Source organism: Plutella xylostella, chromosome 12 (genome assembly GCF_932276165.1).
Source record: "Plutella xylostella chromosome 12, ilPluXylo3.1, whole genome shotgun sequence".
Classification (NCBI taxonomy): domain Eukaryota; kingdom Metazoa; phylum Arthropoda; class Insecta; order Lepidoptera; family Plutellidae; genus Plutella; species Plutella xylostella.
This window is the reverse complement of record NC_063992.1, coordinates 3146305-3165167: the sequence shown is the minus strand read 5'-3', so window position 1 is coordinate 3165167 and position 18863 is coordinate 3146305. Positions and strand designations below refer to the sequence as shown.

The 18863-nt window shown below is 42.1% G+C and overlaps 1 protein-coding gene across 1 annotated transcript; it reads right to left on the bottom strand.

The window, feature by feature from the left end:
• Positions 1-6068: 6068 nt before the first annotated feature.
• On the bottom strand, positions 6069-11596 carry LOC119694091. The gene is made up of 3 exons (XM_048624439.1): positions 11464-11596; positions 8582-10984; positions 6069-6112 (listed from the first exon to the last, which is right to left on the bottom strand). Exons 2-3 carry the CDS (start codon positions 10965-10967, stop codon positions 6069-6071), a joined length of 2430 nt encoding a protein of 809 aa, XP_048480396.1. The 5' UTR covers positions 10968-10984; positions 11464-11596.
• Between the last annotated feature and the right edge of the window lie 7267 nt (positions 11597-18863).

Below are 18863 nucleotides of genomic sequence, written 5' to 3'. Positions count from 1 at the left end.
CTTCTGTCAGTGTTTTATAATGAGTCAACACACATAATAAACCAGGTGAGATGCTGGCAGGTCTATGGCATCTTAGTGCCCCCATACAAAATGTTAATCTTGGGCTGCTAACTTTTATTTTCTGATTTTCCCCTTGAATATTCACCAAAAGTCATTTAATCTGAAATTGCTGAAAACAGTTTCTAGGTATAAATAATACCTTTCATATGAACTATCGTTTGCAGCTGAATTCTTTCAGGTTCCACCTGCAAACTTGATTATTCATGAAATATTGTGAATTTTTACCCAAAATCTGTCAGAAAGTGGCTCCCGGACACCTGCTATACCGTTTCAATGTTGATGAAACTTCTGTCAGTGTTTTATAATGAGTCAACACACATAATAAACCAGGTGAGATGCTGGCAGGTCTATGGAATCTTGGTGCCCCCATACAAAATGTTAATCTTGGGCTGCTAACTTTTATTTTCTGATTTTCCCCTTGAATATTCACCAAAAGTCATTTAATCTGAAATTGCTGAAAACCGTTTCTAGGTATAAATAATACCTTTCATATGAACTATCATTTGCAGCTGAATTCCTTCAGGTTCCACCTGCAAACTTGAATGTTCGTGAAATACTGTGAATTTTTACCCAAAATCTGTCAGAAAGTGGCTCCTGGACACCTGCTATACCGTTTCAATGTTGATGAAACTTCTGTCAGTGTTTTATAATGAGTCAACACACATAATAAACCAGATGAGATGCTGGCAGGTCTATGGCATCTTGGTGCCCCCATACAAAATGTTAATCTTGGGCTGCTAACTTTTATTTTCTGATTTTCCCCTTGAATATTCACCAAAAGTCATTTAATCTGAAATTTCTGAAAACAGTTTCTAGGTATAAATAATACCTTTCATATGAACTATCGTTTGCAGCTGAATTCTTTCAGGTTCCACCTGCAAACTTGATTATTCATGAAATATTGTGAATTTTTACCCAAAATCTGTCAGAAAGTGGCTCCCGGACACCTGCTATACCGTTTCAATGTTGATGAAACTTCTGTCAGTGTTTTATAATGAGTCAACACACATAATAAACCAGGTGAGATGCTGGCAGGTCTATGGCATCTTGGTGCCCCCATACAAAATGTTAATCTTGGGCTGCTAACTTTTATTTTCTGATTTTCCCCTTGAATATTCACCAAAAGTCATTTAATCTGAAATTGCTGAAAACCGTTTCTAGGTATAAATAATACCTTTCATATGAACTATCATTTGCAGCTGAATTCCTTCAGGTTCCACCTGCAAACTTGAATGTTCGTGAAATACTGTGAATTTTTACCCAAAATCTGTCAGAAAGTGGCTCCTGGACACCTGCTATACCGTTTCAATGTTGATGAAACTTCTGTCAGTGTTTTATAATGAGTCAACACACATAATAAACCAGGTGAGATGCTGGCAGGTCTATGGCATCTTAGTGCCCCCATACAAAATGTTAATCTTGGGCTGCTAACTTTTATTTTCTGATTTTCCCCTTGAATATTCACCAAAAGTCATTTAATCTGAAATTGCTGAAAACCGTTTCTAGGTATAAATAATACCTTTCATAATTATGAACTATCATTTGCAGCTGAATTCCTTCAGGTTCCACCTGCAAACTTGAATGTTCGTGAAATATTGTGAATTTTTACCCAAAATCTGTCAGAAAGTGACTCCCGGACACCTGCTATACCGTTTCAATGTTGATGAAACTTCTGTCAGTGTTTTATAATGAGTCAACACACATAATAAACCAGGTGAGATGCTGGCAGGTCTATGGCATCTTGGTGCCCCCATACAAAATGTTAATCTTGGGCTGCTAACTTTTATTTTCTGATTTTCCCCTTGAATATTCACCAAAAGTCATTTAATCTGAAATTGCTGAAAACAGTTTCTAGGTATAAATAATACCTTTCATATGAACTATCGTTTGCAGCTGAATTCTTTCAGGTTCCACCTGCAAACTTGATTATTCATGAAATATTGTGAATTTTTACCCAAAATCTGTCAGAAAGTGGCTCCCGGACACCTGCTATACCGTTTTAATGTTGATGAAACTTCTGTCAGTGTTTTATAATGAGTCAACACACATAATAAACCAGGTGAGATGCTGGCAGGTCTATGGCATCTTGGTGCCCCCATACAAAATGTTAATCTTGGGCTGCTAACTTTTATTTTCTGATTTTCCCCTTGAATATTCACCAAAAGTCATTTAATCTGAAATTGCTGAAAACCGTTTCTAGGTATAAATAATACCTTTCATATTAACTATCATTTGCAGCTGAATTCCTTCAGGTTCCACCTGCAAACTTGAATGTTCGTGAAATACTGTGAATTTTTACCCAAAATCTGTCAGAAAGTGGCTCCTGGACACCTGCTATACCGTTTCAATGTTGATGAAACTTCTGTCAGTGTTTTATAATGAGTCAACACACATAATAAACCAGATGAGATGCTGGCAGGTCTATGGCATCTTGGTGCCCCCATACAAAATGTTAATCTTGGGCTGCTAACTTTTATTTTCTGATTTTCCCCTTGAATATTCATCAAAAGTCATTTAATCTGAAATTGCTGAAAACTGTTTCTAGGTATAAATAATACCTTTTATATGAACTATCATTTGCAGCTGAATTCCTTCAGGTTCCACCTGCAAACTTGATTATTCATGAAATATTGTGAATTTTTACCCAAAATCTGTCAGAAAGTGGCTCCTGGACACCTGCTATACCGTTTCAATGTTGATGAAACTTCTGTCAGTGTTTTATAATGAGTCAACACACATAATAAACCAGGTGAGATGCTGGCAGGTCTATGGCGTCTTGGTGCCCCCATACAAAATGTTAATCTTGGGCTGCTAACTTTTATTTTCTGATTTTCCCCTTGAATATTCACCAAAATCCACTTAATCTGAAATTGCTGAAAACAGTTTCTAGGTATAAATAATACCTTTCATATGAACTATCATTTGCAGCTGAATTCCTTCAGGTTCCACCTGCAAACTTGAATGTTCGTGAAATACTGTGAATTTTTACCCAAAATCTGTCAGAAAGTGGCTCCTGGACACCTGCTATACCGTTTCAATGTTGATGAAACTTCTGTCAGTGTTTTATAATGAGTCAACACACATAATAAACCAGATGAGATGCTGGCAGGTCTATGGCATCTTGGTGCCCCCATACAAAATGTTAATCTTGGGCTGCTAACTTTTATTTTCTGATTTTCCCCTTGAATATTCACCAAAAGTCATTTAATCTGAAATTGCTGAAAACCGTTTCTAGGTATAAATAATACCTTTTATATGAACTATCATTTGCAGCTGAATTCCTTCAGGTTCCACCTGCAAACTTGATTATTCATGAAATATTGTGAATTTTTACCCAAAATCTGTCAGAAAGTGGCTCCTGGAAACCTGCTATACTGTTTCAATGTTGATGAAACTTCTTTCAGTGTGTCATAATGAGTCAACACACATAATAAACCAGGTGAGATGCTGGCAGGTCTATGGCATCTTGGTGCCCCCATACAAAATATCCATTAACCAACAAGGGCGTCAGTAAGTAAACGACGTATTTTTTAGTATTTATTTATTTTAGAACATATTATAGTGTTTATATGAATACCTAGCATTGTTATTCCAATGTTTTTGGGGTATTTTACATGTTTTAATTGATAAAGTATGCAATGACTGAAGTGACCATCTTAATTTGGTCGGCTATTCAAAGGCTGCTAACTTTAGGCTGCTAACTTCACATACCTAACATTAAGTGGTATAACAAAGGCCATGTCACTGTTAATGTGCAAAGAACCTAAAATCATAGACATTTTGAGCATTCTATCCGACACTAGTAAACTGTTGTCGGATTCACACTTCCTAGAAACCGATACACGAAGGTCGTTAATCATACCATTAGTGGATAAAGAACTTATCAATCCATTCAAAGACCGCAAACGCGATGAATTTCTGTTTGGCGATAAGCTGGGCGACTTAGTAAAAAATTCACAAGGAATTAGAAAAACTGGCCAACTGATACAAGCAAACCCAGCAAATAATTTAAACACCAGAGGACCTTCGTCTCGCGGCGGCCATCAGCAGAAAACTTACGTGAGTCGGGGCGGAGGTCAACAACAGAGGCCCTACCGTCGACGAGCTGCGCCCTACCCGCAGCCGGCGCCGCCAGCGCGGCACCAGGCGTACGCGCAGCCCGCGACGCGCCGCCCGCCCCCTGCCGGCCCCAGTGCCCCGCGGCCCCCGGCGACGGCGGCGAGCCGAGCGGCGGGGAGGCGCATCTAGCCGCTACGACTCAATCACAGCCACAGGTACAACATGCAGGCCGGCTACAATTTTTTTCTGAAGCTTGGTCCTCTATCACAGACGATAATTTTATTTTAAGTACCATATTATGTGGATACAAAATACCTTTTACTGAAATACCTGTTCAATATCCTGATATGTACCCAAAGCGTACATTTTCAGAGACAGAACAAACTCATGTTAAATTAGAAATAGCCCATTTGCTAAACATAGGTGCCATTAAAGAATGTTCCTTTGTAAAAAATCAGTACGTGTCTGATATCTTCCTAGTACCCAAAAAAGATGGCGGTTATAGGTTTATTCTGAATTTAAAAAAGTTAAACAAATTTGTTAAAAGCGACCATTTTAAAATGGAAGATATCAGAACAGCGACTAGGTTGATTAACAAAAACTCATTCATGGTTAATCTAGATTTAAAAGAGGCCTATTTTTTACTCTCGATTTATGAAGGTCACAGGAAGTATTTACGATTTCACTTTAACAAAACTCTTTATGAGTTTACTTGCCTTCCCTTTGGTCTCTCATCCGCACCGTATATTTTCACAAAAATACTTCAACCTGCTACCGCCCTTCTCAGATCTACAGGTCTTCTATCAGTTAGGTACCTAGATGATTATCTGTGTATTGCTAATTCTTATGAAGAATGCCTAACCAATGTGAATATGTAGTAAAACTCCTTCAGACACTGTTAACAAATGATATATTTCAATATTCCACAATATGCACACAGGTACAGAAATTATTCCACAGACCAACGTCCGCACGCTGCGGCTGCCAGGTACAGAATGCCGCTCCTCGCCGTTGCCCCCGCTCGAGTCACGTGACGCCGACTCGGTACCACGTGACTCGAATGAACGAATGAATTCGAATTGACAAACTGTTCTTAAAATTGCCAACCTTACACTCGTCCATCCTGACCTCGCGCATGTCCCCATGCGCGGTTTCACACGGACGTGAAACGCACAAACCTTACACTCGGCAAGGAGAGACACTCTGTAAGACCATAACTTAACAACAACAAAAAATTATATGTGTATATGTTTTAAATTAATACATTAATACCTTAGGTATGTAATTATAGAAAAATGAACCTAATCGAATAGTCATTTCTAATTTGCTCTATACAATATATTATAATCATATTTTAATCATTATCGTAAGTACTGCAAACCCATCCAATTCTTGCAGTACTCACCTATCAATGTATTATGGTTCTTTGTCGCAAACCCATCCAATTCTTGCGACAAAGGCCAGTTGCGAACCCATCCAATTCTCGCAACATTAGCGACTACTTTTGCTAACCCATCCAATTCTAGCAAAAATAGGCACTATCACTACAGGTCCTGCCAACCCATCCAATTCTGGCAAGAACTGCAATGAAACTTATTTTCAAATGGAACAGTTCTCGCTAACCCATCCAATTCTAGCAAGAACTGAAACCATTTTGAACTTATACTTATGATACACTTGTTTATTCCAATAATTATTTATAACTTATTAGATGTACAATATAATCAATTAAGAACACATTGATAATTCTACTAGCATGATTGCATCAAACATTCACATAATCAATCCTGTATATACCTATTCCATAATAATATGACACTAACTTATTTAATACTTGCAAGATTACCATACCTTTTCATATACAATAATTATTATAATATACAAACATCAAGTAGATTGAACAGATTGAATTTATATAAATCTCAATTTATCGAATAATCAGTAAGTAATTAATTATCAATTTCATCTGACTTATCTTCATCGTCATCTAGATCTATATAGCCAATGTTATCTTCGTTATTAGAATCACTATGAACCTCTAAAGCCGCTATATGAACCCAAGGCAACATTCGGTCGGCTGCTACCGTCGTTTTGCGTTTGTTCTTGGAACCAGTTAACCCAGGTATTGCGGCTAATCTATAACGGTCATTGCCCAATATTTTCACCACTCTATACGGTCCTATGTAGGAAGGCAACAGTTTCTTACTTTTCCCATCACTATTAAAAGCCACTTTCGTAATTTTGACCAAGTCTCCTTCTTTGTACGTTCGAGCTGGTTTCCTATTCTGATCATAATACTTCTTTTGCCTAGCCTGGTTTTCCTCAATCCTATCTTTAACCTCTTCTCTTATAGTCTCTACATCATTATCCTCACGTGTGTTCCGCCTGATTTCATTTAGTTTAGGATCTAGTTCTGCATTCATTGATGTCCCAAACATCACTTCTGCAGGGGTCCTGCCAGTGGTTTTTTGACAGGTATTATTCAACCCCCACTGTGTTGCGCCAATCTTCTCATCCCATACTTTCTCGTCATTATTTAGGTTTAGGGCGGTCAATGAGTCCAAGATTGAGCGGTTATACCGCTCAACCTGGCCATTAGAGCGTGGGCTAGACACAGCATTAAGCACCTGCTTTATACCCTTATCCAAACAGAACCTTTTGAAAGTGTGGGACGTGAAGCATGAGCCACGATCGCTTATAATTCGATCCGGAAACCTAAACGTGTAGAACACATCCTCTAATGCACGTATCGCATTCTGTGTGTTAGTATTTCTCACCGGTTTTATAAACACAAATTTGGTGAAAGCTTCTACGATCACTAACAGGTGAGTATTTCCTCGTTTAGATCTCACGAAGGGGCCGAGATGGTCGATGTGGACGGTGTGGAAAGGAACCTCGACCTTTTCTATTGTATGCAAGTGTCCCTCTGGTGCATGTGTGCTTTTTTTCGCGTATGCACATTGAACGCAAGCTTGCACATACTTTTTAATAAATCGGGACATTTTCGGGAACCAGTACGCCTTTTTTATACGTTCGAGTGTCTTTTCCACACCAAAATGACCAATTTCGTCGTGTTTTAATCTACACAACTGCCATCTCGCACCCTTCGGTACTACCCACCGTATGTTACCACTGTCTCCGTCAATAATTTTATATAGTTGATTGTCTCGAATTATATAGTTGTCTGTAATATATTTGAGACCATCGGCGTCAATATCCGAGGTGATGATGTCCCTAATTCTACAGAGCTCGGGGTCCCCTAGCTGCAGAGTCTGTAGCCAATCATCACTGCTTATGGACATTACCATCGGATATTGTCCTAAGACATCATCATATTCTTTGTCCGGTATAGGGTTGCGCGATAGCGCATCCACGTGCGTCATTTTAGAGCCCGCCCTATATTCGATGGAACACTGGAATTCTTGTAATAACAGCCACCAGCGTGCTACCCGGGGTATTATGTCGCGTTTCAGAAATGTACTGCGCAATGCGCTACAATCGGTAATCACCTTGAAATTTTGGCCCAGAAGGTAAATGCGGAACTTCTTCAGGGAGCAAATCACGGCCAGCGTCTCCAATTCATAAGCATGGAAATGCTTTTCTTCGGGCGTAGTTTGTCGACTATAGAACGCAACAGGACGAAACTCACCCCCAGCCATCGGTCTTTGCATCAAAATGCCACCAATACCGATCTTGCTGGCATCTGTGTGTAGTTCCGTTTCTGCTGATGGGTCGTAGATAGCAAGTATAGGACGATTGGTCAGCCTCTCTTTCAGTTCCCCAAACGCTTTCTCCTGTTCATCAGACCAGCACCACTGTGAATCCTTTTTTAATAATTTGTTGAGCGGATGGGCAACTTGCGCAAAGTTCTTTATAAATTTGCGGAAATATCCCACCAGACCCAAAAATTGACGCACAGAGTGCTGATCGGTTGGGCGCGGAAATTGAGTAACGCTGTTGATCTTTTTGTCCCCGGGTCTGATGCCAGCGGCGCTAATTTCATAACCCAAATAGTCTACCTTATCCGACAGAAAATCGCATTTGGATAAGTTTAACGTCAAATTGGCCTTTTCAAGCAACTTTAGGACGTTTTCCAGTCGGCTAAGGCATTCATCCTTGTCCCTGCCATAAATCAACACGTCATCTATATATGCGGTAGCCTCGCTGTAGCGCGCCGATCCCAACACCTTATGCATCATACGCTGAAACACAGCGGGGGCGTTTGCGAGGCCGAACGGCATACGATTAAACTCGTACTGACCGTCCGGTGTCACAAACGCTGTCAAAGCTTTCGATGTTTCAGATATTGGAACCTGATAGTATCCTGACGCCAAATCAAGGGAAATGAAATATGCTTGGCCAGACAAACGGGCGATTTCGTCCTCGATTATTGGCATAGGATATCGTTCTTTAACTGTCACAGAGTTAAGCAATCTGTAATCTATGCATAAGCGCAGTTTACCATCTTTCTTGCGGACCAGGATGATCGGGCTGGCATATTCGGAAGTAGATTCTCTGATAATATCAGCTTCGAGCATCTCCTGTACCATGGTCCGAACTTGCTCGCGCTCTTTGTGTGACAGGCGGTAGGGGCGATATACGATAGGGCGCTTGCTGTTAATTTCAATTGTCATTTCTGTCACATTCGTACACCCTAGCTCTTTTAACGTAGAAGCGAAGCAATGCTTGTACTTATGCAAGATAGCGTAAAGCTTTTGCTTGTCTGTTTCATCAGCGCTGTCCCCTACCCGAACCAAGCGTTCGTCAATATCATCACTAGCAGTGGCTAACATGTCCTTTTCAGGCGACACAATACGGTTCACCAAGTGAATTTTTGTGGCACGACACAGTGTTGCACCCATTATTAGCCGAAGCTGAGAAGAGATGGGAGCAACACTGATTTTTACCACACCGTTTATCACGCGGTACACTCCTCCATAGATAGTAAACTGGTTTGTCGGTTTCCCTACAACCTTGCTGCTGATGATGATATTGCCATTCATTTGTGGTTCTGTAGCAGCTGTGATCGTCGTTGGTCCATAAACATGGACGCAAGAAGAAACCATAACCCTGACGCTTTGGGCGTCGTCCAGACTGGTATCAGCAAAGGGCATTTCATGCTCCAGGTTTAAGAACTTTAAGCATTCCGAGTTCTTATACACGACGATGTGCGGTTGTTCGGTGAAAGACTGACCAATAAGTACGGGTACCTCTAGGAATCGGTCTTCCACAACATGGAACTTAACTTCGGCCTTTACTCCATCAACTTCAAGATTAGCCTTCACGCTTCCAAATGAGTGGACAATTTCGTTACCAAAACCCTTTAACGGCACTAACCCATTGTCACACACTAGTCCTAATGTATGCACAATTGATTTTGCCAGCAGCGAGACTTCGCTTCCGAAATCTACAAAAGCCTGGAACTGTCTCTCATTTACTGTTACTGGCTTTGTGTACTTAGAGTTTGATTTAGAGGCTGAGATGCACATCGTTTTGGGCGTAGCTTCACCTTTGCTGGCATTTCCAGTTTGAGACCCAAAGTTGCAACTTTCAGATTTGTGACCAAATCTGTGGCATGTGACACACTTTATCAAAGGTTTGGGACACTTCATCCACGGGTGTCCACGTTCCCTGCAATTAAAACAGAATATTCCGAAATTGCCAGTTGCAGCGTTAGGCCTCTTACCATCAAAACTGCTACTCGTGGGTCTATTGTCGTTTACTGGTCTACTCCGAAAATTAAACCGCTCCGTTTGGTACCCTGCTTGTGCAGACTCTTTATTGCTCATGAGAAATTGCAGGAGCTGGTCAGGGTGCTTGCATCGCAAAGCAAGGGCACTACTTTTCATGGTTTTGTCACTTAGTCCGTGTATAACACAATCGACGGCGCGTTTACCATCGATGTCGCATTGGTTCAAAAGGGCCATCTTTTCGTAAAAATACACCTCAATGGATTCATTGGCTCTGCTCTTTCGTTTCAGCATGTCCTCCAGGGATTGACCGTAGTTATGCTCACACGGGAATGCTGTCAACAGTTTTTCCTGCCACTCTGGCCAGCTAAAAAGAATGGAGTTCAACCCTTCGTACCAAGTTTTGGCCAATCCCTGGAGTTTCTGCATGGCGAAATGTACTACAGTTTTGTCATCCCAGCCATAAACGGTAGCACACTCGTTCACTTTTCGTAACCAAATATCTATTCTTTGATTTTTTGACGATGGGTCAAACTCAGGCAAAATATTTTTATGATTTAAACTGCTCGAACTGTGTGTACCCGGTGATGACTGGGGTGGTTTAATCGAACTTAAAATATCTATAATATCCTTTGTGGAGAAAGCCGGACTCCCTGTCCCGCGGTTGTGTCGAGTACCGGATTCGTCCTTCTTCTGGTATCGGTCGCGCCGTCCATCGCGATCGTGAGATTGAGCACGATTATTCTGGCTCGGCGATGTAGATCGTCTATCGTTCTCCCTCAGACGTGAGCGTGAGCGCTCACGGGTTTTAGACTTGGTTCGCCGACGACACTGCTCTCGATTATCTCGGGAGCGCTCGCCAGCTCCAGACCCTGAACGCACACGACTCAGTTCACGATTTACCTCCTCTTCCAGGCGTCTTACTCGGTCCCGCTCTCGCTCCAGCAGACGTTCCTTCTCCCGTAGACTCCGACTGCGCTCGCTGGCACGATCAGGGCTGTGACTCCGACAGTCGGTGCGTCTTCTGCACGTATCCACGTGTACTTCACTGCGTCGGCGGCTTCCACTCCGACTGGCCCCGTCACCCTCGGCGACGTCACGTCGCCGGGTGGAGCTGCGTTCAGGCGTCTCAAGACGCCTGCGCCGTCCCTCTTCCATAGCTCCTCACTCCGGACCTCGGAACAGAAGAAAAGTGGTTTGAATTTTGACAAACTAACGGAAAATATTAAAATGTGACGTATCTCTTAAACGGTGCGTCCTAGCGCAAAATTGACGAAAATTTTGCCCCCCTTTGCTACCCCCTCTCAAACCATGACAAACCCTAACCTGACCTTGACATGACCTTGACATGAACTTGACACGTAACAAATTAAATCTATGTGGATGACTTATTACTTCTATGGTGGATGATTTAGCACGAAAACTCGCTGTCTTCGTTGTCTTACAGTGACATGGCTGTAACACAACCATGACACCATGACAGGTGTAAATTTAACATATTATCGGGGCACCATAAGGCAGTATTGACATTAACACTCATTTCACTAACGGCAAAGTTATTAAACATAGAAATTTTAGCCAAATATAAAATTCCAACTACCCTACTTAGGAAAATATAAGTAGCAATTTGAAAAATATGTGGGCATGTACTTACCGCTTCTGAATTGTAGTAAAACTCCTTCAGACACTGTTAACAAATGATATATTTCAATATTCCACAATATGCACACAGGTACAGAAATTATTCCACAGACCAACGTCCGCACGCTGCGGCTGCCAGGTACAGAATGCCGCTCCTCGCCGTTGCCCCCGCTCGAGTCACGTGACGCCGACTCGGTACCACGTGACTCGAATGAACGAATGAATTCGAATTGACAAACTGTTCTTAAAATTGCCAACCTTACAAATAGAACTATTGAATGTTTAACTAAACTTGGTTTCGTAATTAATTATAAAAAATCGAATTTAATTCCGAGCAAATCCTGTAAATTTTTAGGTTTCATTATAAATTCTGATAAAATGACTTTAGAGTTACCTGAACAGAAGAAACGAAATATTTTAAAGCGTATCGAGAATATATCTACCCATAAAGTTATACAAATTCGTGACTTTGCACGTTTTTTAGGTAATCTAACAGCAGCATGCCCAGCTATATCATATGGTTGGGTATACACAAAAACATTCGAGAGAGCGAAATACCTAGCCTTGATTGAGAACGGCGATGATTATGATGCAATGATGTCGATTCCAAATAGTTTTTATGGTGATTTGCAATGGTGGAAAAATAATATATTACTTTCATACAATCCTATTCGACGCGGAAAATATGTCATGGAGATATTTTCAGATGCCTCCACAACAGGCTGGGGTGCCGCGTGTAACGGCGAAAGAGCTAATGGTCTTTGGTCAGCCGAAGAACAAACTAACCATATAAACTATTTGGAACTACTAGCAGTATACTTTGGGTTAAGGTCATTTGCTAACGACAAAAACGACTGTGAGATCCTACTTCGCGTCGATAACACAACCGCCATCTCCTATGTAAACAGAATGGGCGGCGTGCAATACCCTCATTTAACGAATGTTTCTAAAAAGATATGGCAGTGGTGCGAGACCAGAAACATTTTCATCTTTGCTTCTTACGTTCGATCATCACACAACGTTGAAGCCGATTGTGAATCGAGGCGTATTAATATCGACACGGAGTGGGAACTCTGCAGTCAAAGTTTTTTGAAGATAGTTACACGGTTTGGTCAACCTGACATCGATCTCTTCGCATCTCGCATAAATGCAAAATGTGAGAGATACGTGTCGTGGCGGAGAGATCCTTACGCATATAATATTGATGCATTTACACTGGATTGGCATCCTTTCTTCTTCTACGCTTTCCCACCATTCGCGATGATTTTAAAAATACTCAACAAAATTGTTAATGATGGTGCAACGGGTATATTGGTAGTTCCATTCTGGCCCTCACAAGCTTGGTATCCCTTATTCAGATCACTATGCATAGGTGAGACTATTACGTTTCCCCCTAATAAACAACTCCTCTCGTCGGTTTTCAGGACAACACACCCGTTGCATCACCATCTTTCCCTGGTAGCGAGCATTGTATGCGGCAAGCCTTCCTGAATCGGGGCGTGCCAGACTCAGCTATAGAAGTTATGATTGCATCAATATCCATAAATACTAGAGCTCAGTACTCGTCTAGTTTTAAAAGATGGTGGGATTACTGTATAAATAATGAAGTCGATTTCTATGATGTACAAATTAGTCCATTACTTGATTTTCTTACTCAATGTCTTAAATCAGGTGCATCTTACGGTACACTAAATAATCACCGCTCAGCAATTTCTCTAATTTCAACAAATTCTGTAGGCAATGATACGAGGGTGAAAAGATTTTTCAAAGGGGCATTTAGATTAAAACCTGTCTTCCCCCGTTATAATGTAACTTGGAATCCCAACATAGTTTTAGAATACCTTTCTAGTCTATATCCTAATGAAACACTAAGTTTAGAAAAGCTTACACATAAATGTACAACCTTGTTAGCTCTGGCGACAGGGCAAAGAACTCAGACGCTTTTTCTGATTAAATTGCCCAATATAAAAATGTACGACAATAGAATTATCATAACAATAACCGATCTTATAAAAACATCAGGTGTAGGTCGTGCGCAACCGGTACTGGACCTTCCCTTCTTTTTGGATAAACCGAGCATTTGCCCTGCCGCCACCGTCAAAGCATACTTATCAGTTACTGCAACAATTAGAAGTTCAACTGAGACTAGATTGTTATTAACTTTTAAAAAACCTCATAAAGCTGCTTCATCGCAGACCATAGGTCGATGGATAAAGCTGACTTTAGAGGCGAGCGGTGTGGACACGAGCGTGTTCAGTGCACACAGCACGCGCCACGCGGCCACGTCGGCCGCCCTGCGCGCCGGCCTCAGTGTGGACACCATCCGCCGCTGCGCCGGCTGGACGGGACACTCCACGGTCTTTGCTAACTTCTACAATAGACCTGTCGTTAATGAGCCTATGAACCTTTTGTCAAATGATTAAAATTGTTATTACAATACCTATTCTGATTAAAATTATATAATAATTACAGATGTATATATATACCCATGAACGATCAAGTTAATTGTTGTGAATAATAAATTACCTGAAAATAGAGTTATTTTCTGATCAAAATGGTTAAATAAAACTTTAAGTATTACACTTAACAGTTGTTATTTATTTATTGAATACCTACTAACAACATTGATATACACTTATGAAATTTTCCTCTAAACATCTACATGGTAAATAAAAATTAAATCTCGAAGGCGAAAACAGGATAATTAGATGATCAAACGAACTTGCAAAGTGAAGTTCGATCTGAATTATCCTGTTTTCGCCGCAGAGATTTAAGAACCCTCCCAACCCATTCTTCAACCCTATGATGAATCAATGTTGTTAGGTAATATTGTTACATATCTCTAAATCATGAGCTAGCCGGCTGGCGAGCCGGGCGGGAGGCAGCGTGGGGCTGCACAGCGGGCCGACTTCGTTTTTTATCTTGCTACCCACGCTGAACACTGTGTGCGAATTGGCTAGACGTACTAAGGGTACTACATGGTAAATAAAAATTAAATCTCGAAGGCGAAAACAGGATAATTCAGATCGAACTTCACTTTGCAAGTTCGTTTGATCATCTAATTAAATATAAAATTGAACTTACCTTCTTACAGCTGTTATTAAGTGTATACAATATACAATGTATATTGTATACATGTCATGTAAGTACATTTATACTTACCTATTGTAGGTCGTATCTAAACATAATACAAAATAAAACAGCAGATGCCTTGTGACCACTCAAGTCAAAGAGGGATTTAACTTTGAAATTATTGTGAAATCGGATTTTCTGACAGAGAAAGTAACACTTAACTGGGAAAGCATCTTACAACCCTTGCAGAGGAATTCCTTAAGCGCAATTTGCATTTCTTTCAGACAATCCTAATTGAAAATTACAGGGTAAGTATTCATATTTATTATGAGATTGGTAAAAAAGTATTAATAAGCTCTAGCAATAAAATAGTGATAGTTATTAAAAAACAAAAATAAATAGTCACGCCTAAGCATGTTAATGAAATTTGAAAAACGTAACCCTGACTGAACCCTGACACTGAATTTAAAACTATGACCTAATAATAGTCGCTCCATCCTACACTTACACGTGTGAACTGTGGAACTGTGGATGTGCAGCGAGCACCACACTCGGCCGCAATGATCGATAAAATGGCGTCCAACATACGTAGGCGGCACAGAGACACAATAATAAATTGTAATTACAATTTAAAATGAGCGGGCGTCGAGTGGGGAGGGGCCTCCTACCCAGCCAGCCCCCCTACAACCTACCTCCGTGCACTTTTTACATGCAGCCTTAATTATTGTACTCGTGCCATACACATACATCGCGACGCATTATCAACCTTATCAGAAACATTATCAAACCGCCAACATTTATATACAACACTCATCTACAATGTCATTGCAATTTTCTGGCGTTCAGATCACAATCGGTTTACGAGCGAGACTTCTAAATGCGTCTTTTGTTTTTCCTAAAAGCTGTTCAAACGTATCGAATAGTTATTTGGTAAAATTATAGAGGAGCCGCGGTCCACGGCTATTCATTTCGTTTCATTTTCACTGGTTATCTTTAACGGTTGGCGAAAAGTTGTAGAAATGGGTTCTGTAGATGATTTATCTACGATTACTACTTTTCAAATCTACAATTTTTGAAATAAGTAGGTAATTATTAGTTAATCATTCTTAAAATCTGGAAATATTGCGAGCGTAGATGTTGTTGGCAAAATACAAAAAAAAACTGTTTAATTATATTGTTCCTGCCAAATCGATCATCACATAGCAAGGCATTATGAACCACGATATACTTTCCTATCTATTTTTATTTCGGGGCAAGAAGCAGCTTTGCTTTTTTTTTTTTTTTTTTTTTTCTAAGGGATACCTATTTGTTGCGGTCCTGCGACCTCTGCAACTTTGCCTAACGTTTGGGGAAGGCGTCGTAAGGCGCCTTCTCCCGTTATAAAGCGACTAAGATGAGGTCACTTCAGGAGGCTTGCCTCCTGAAGTGTCCTCAGCTTAGGACGTCGCGGTGGGTGGGGGGTGGCGTGAAGCGCCCTGGCACATGTCTAAATCGATTGTAAGTTTGGAGGCTACGGCGTCTGCGCCGGGTAGCCTCCTCTAATAGAGATGATGATGCCGCTACTCGGACTTGGGAGTGGGGAGATCTGATGTTTAACGGCGCTGTCGCCAACCTAGCAGTGAGTCTGTCATCTGGGTCTGTAAGTATGTTTTTGGGACGTCTCCAGCCCTTTGGAGCGTCCACCCTAGCTGTATAATCGCATGATGAGGATATAAGCGGATTAAGATGCTCCGAACTTTTGTCGAAATATTTTGTTGAGGAATCCTTAATAAATTTCCTGATGGTCGGAATTTGAAGGTCCTTATGCAAGTTGTAATTTCGGACAAAGTAGGGAGCACCAGTGGCACGACGAAGAAAACGATTTTGAATGACCTGAAGTCGAGCAATGGAGGGCGAATGGGCAAACACTACGCTAGCATAGGTCATGACTGGTCTAATGCATGTCAGATACAAGCGTACTTTGCTGCGTAGTGAGAGCTTGGGGTTGCGAATGAGAGGAGCAAGTCGGCATAAATAGAATGCCGCCTTGTTCCTCACTTTGTTGATGTGGGCCTTAAAGTTCAATCTGCAGTCAAGAGTGACTCCAAGATATTTTACTTTGTTAGCCCATGGAATAGGTTTGCCGAACATGCGAATGTTCGGCTGGATCGATCTGTAATAGGCGTTAGTCCGGGAAAAGTACACTGCTGTGCTTTTCTCGGGGTTAACATCCATCCTCCACTTACGAAACCAATCGCCTAAGGCATCGGTTGCGTCTTGGAGTAGTTTGCGGCGAATGGTGTGGTTATGAATGTCTGTGACATAGATAGCCGTGTCGTCCGCATAGAGTGCGAGCGAGACTTGTGGATGTCTCGGAATGTCACTTGTGTAAAGTGAGAAAAGCAGAGGTGCTAGAACCGAGCCCTGAGGGACACCAGCGGTGACCGTCCTGAGTGAAGAGCGAGTGCCTTCGACGCGATACCTAAAAAGCCTATTCGAGAGGAAGTCCTTAATAATCAGAACGAGCCTGTCTGGTAACTTCAAATCGTAGAGTTTGTAGACTAGGCCGTTGTGCCAAACCTTATCAAAGGCTTTGGCTAGGTCAAAGAAGAGGGCAGCAGTGCCCTTTGGCTTCCTCCTAGCAAAGCCCTTGAGTACGTGCTCGGTGATTCGATGCACTTGGTGAGTGCAAGAATGACCGGCTCGAAAGCCAAACTGCTCAGCTGGAATGAGGCCTTTGGCGAAAACGAATTGTTTGAGCCTGGCTTGGATGAGTCTTTCGTAGACTTTGCCTAAGGATATCAATAGGCTTATAGGACGGTAGCTGGTCGGATTTCTCCGATCTTTGCCGGTCTTAGGGAAGCCTATGACGTCGGCAATTTTCCAAATGTCGGGAAAGATACAATTAGCCAGGCAAGCGTTGAAGATCGACACTAGCAATATGATGAGAGGGGGCGATAGATTTTTGAGAACTCTGTTGGAGATCCCGTCACATCCAGGAGCCCTCTTTGAGTGAAGGTCCTTGATAATTGTCTTGACTTCAGTGACTGTGACGGGATCCAGAGTATCGACCGGGGGGATAGAGGCCCTTCGCTGTACCTCGTCGTCGACCTTATCAATGTGATATTGGTCTGGCGACTCGGTGGATGGCGAACATTGCGTTTCAAGACTATCGGCAAGGAGCTCGGCCTTGTCATCGTCATTGAAGGCTGGGGGCAGATTGCGATCAGTTCTGGTTAAAGGAGGCATCTCAGAGATGGTATCGGACTTTAAGGCGCGTGAAAGGCTCCAAAAAGCAGTATGTGAAGGACTGATGTCCGACAGCAGGTTGTCCCATCGTTCTGAGCGAAGCTCTTTGATCTTCTCTTTAACCAGACGCTGTAGCGACCGAAGTCTTGACCGATTGTCATGACTAGGGAAGTAATCATAGGCCCTGGTCGCGGCGTTCTTGGCCCTCAGCAGAGCCTTCATATCTTCGGGCAATTTCCAGCGGTGGTTATCCGTCGCCGGAACTTGTCTAGATGAGTCTTTTACGACTAATTGGAGGTGGTTGCTGAAGGCGTCGATTGCCACGTCTATGTCTGCTTTAGAGCGGATCACGGGTGGTATTCGCTCTAATTCAGGCGACTCAGTTGTACGCTGTAGTCTACTGTGAAGGTAGTCCCAGTCGGTGACAGTTTTAAGCAGTGAAGAATCCGAGTTTACACTGCCGAGCCGCAGTATGACCGGTCTATGATCGGAGTCCAGTTCATGTTTAACTGCTATTTCTCTGACTGGGAGGGAAATATTTCTGAGCAAGGCGAAATCCAAGACATCGGGCTGGTGGTGCAAGATCCTCGGATAGTGTGTGGGCTCTAAAGGGGCGATGACATCAAAGGTCAGTCGATCCATAAGGTCGAATAGCTTTGTGCCGTTTGGGTTGAGGGTCTTGCAATTGAAGCTCGGATGTTTCGAATTAAAATCGCCGGCCAGGAGAACATGGTTCCCTAGGCCGAAGAGCGCAGAAATATCCCCTCCCACCAGAGACTTGCTACCAGGTTGGTAGCAAGAAGCAATGAACATGTCCGGATGTCCGGTCATAGCTATCCGGCATACGGTGGCCTCTAGTGTGGTAAGTTCAGGGGTATCGACTGGGCAGACATGCAGGCTTCGGCGGTAGTAGATAAGGGTTCCACCACCCCTTTGGCCCGCAGATCGGTCCAGTCTGATAATCCTGTAGTTACTGATGTTTGGATTCTTCTTATGTGGCTTAAGCATTGTCTCCTGTACGAGAAGAAGATCGATGTCGTGATCCCGGAGAAAGGCTCCAATGAGATCACGTTGATCCTTCATGGAGTCAGCGTTATAAAACGCGATTGTCAG

Excerpts from the sequence above, each read along its gene's own strand:
- LOC119694091 (XM_048624439.1), bottom strand. The coding sequence starts at position 10,967 with ATGGAAGAGGGACGGCGCAGGCGTCTTGAGACGCCTGAACGCAGCTCC. Across the intron at positions 6,113-8,581 it reads CCTGGTCCGCAAGAAAGATG|ATCTAGATGACGATGAAGAT; the intron begins GTAAACTGCGCT and ends TTGGCTATATAG.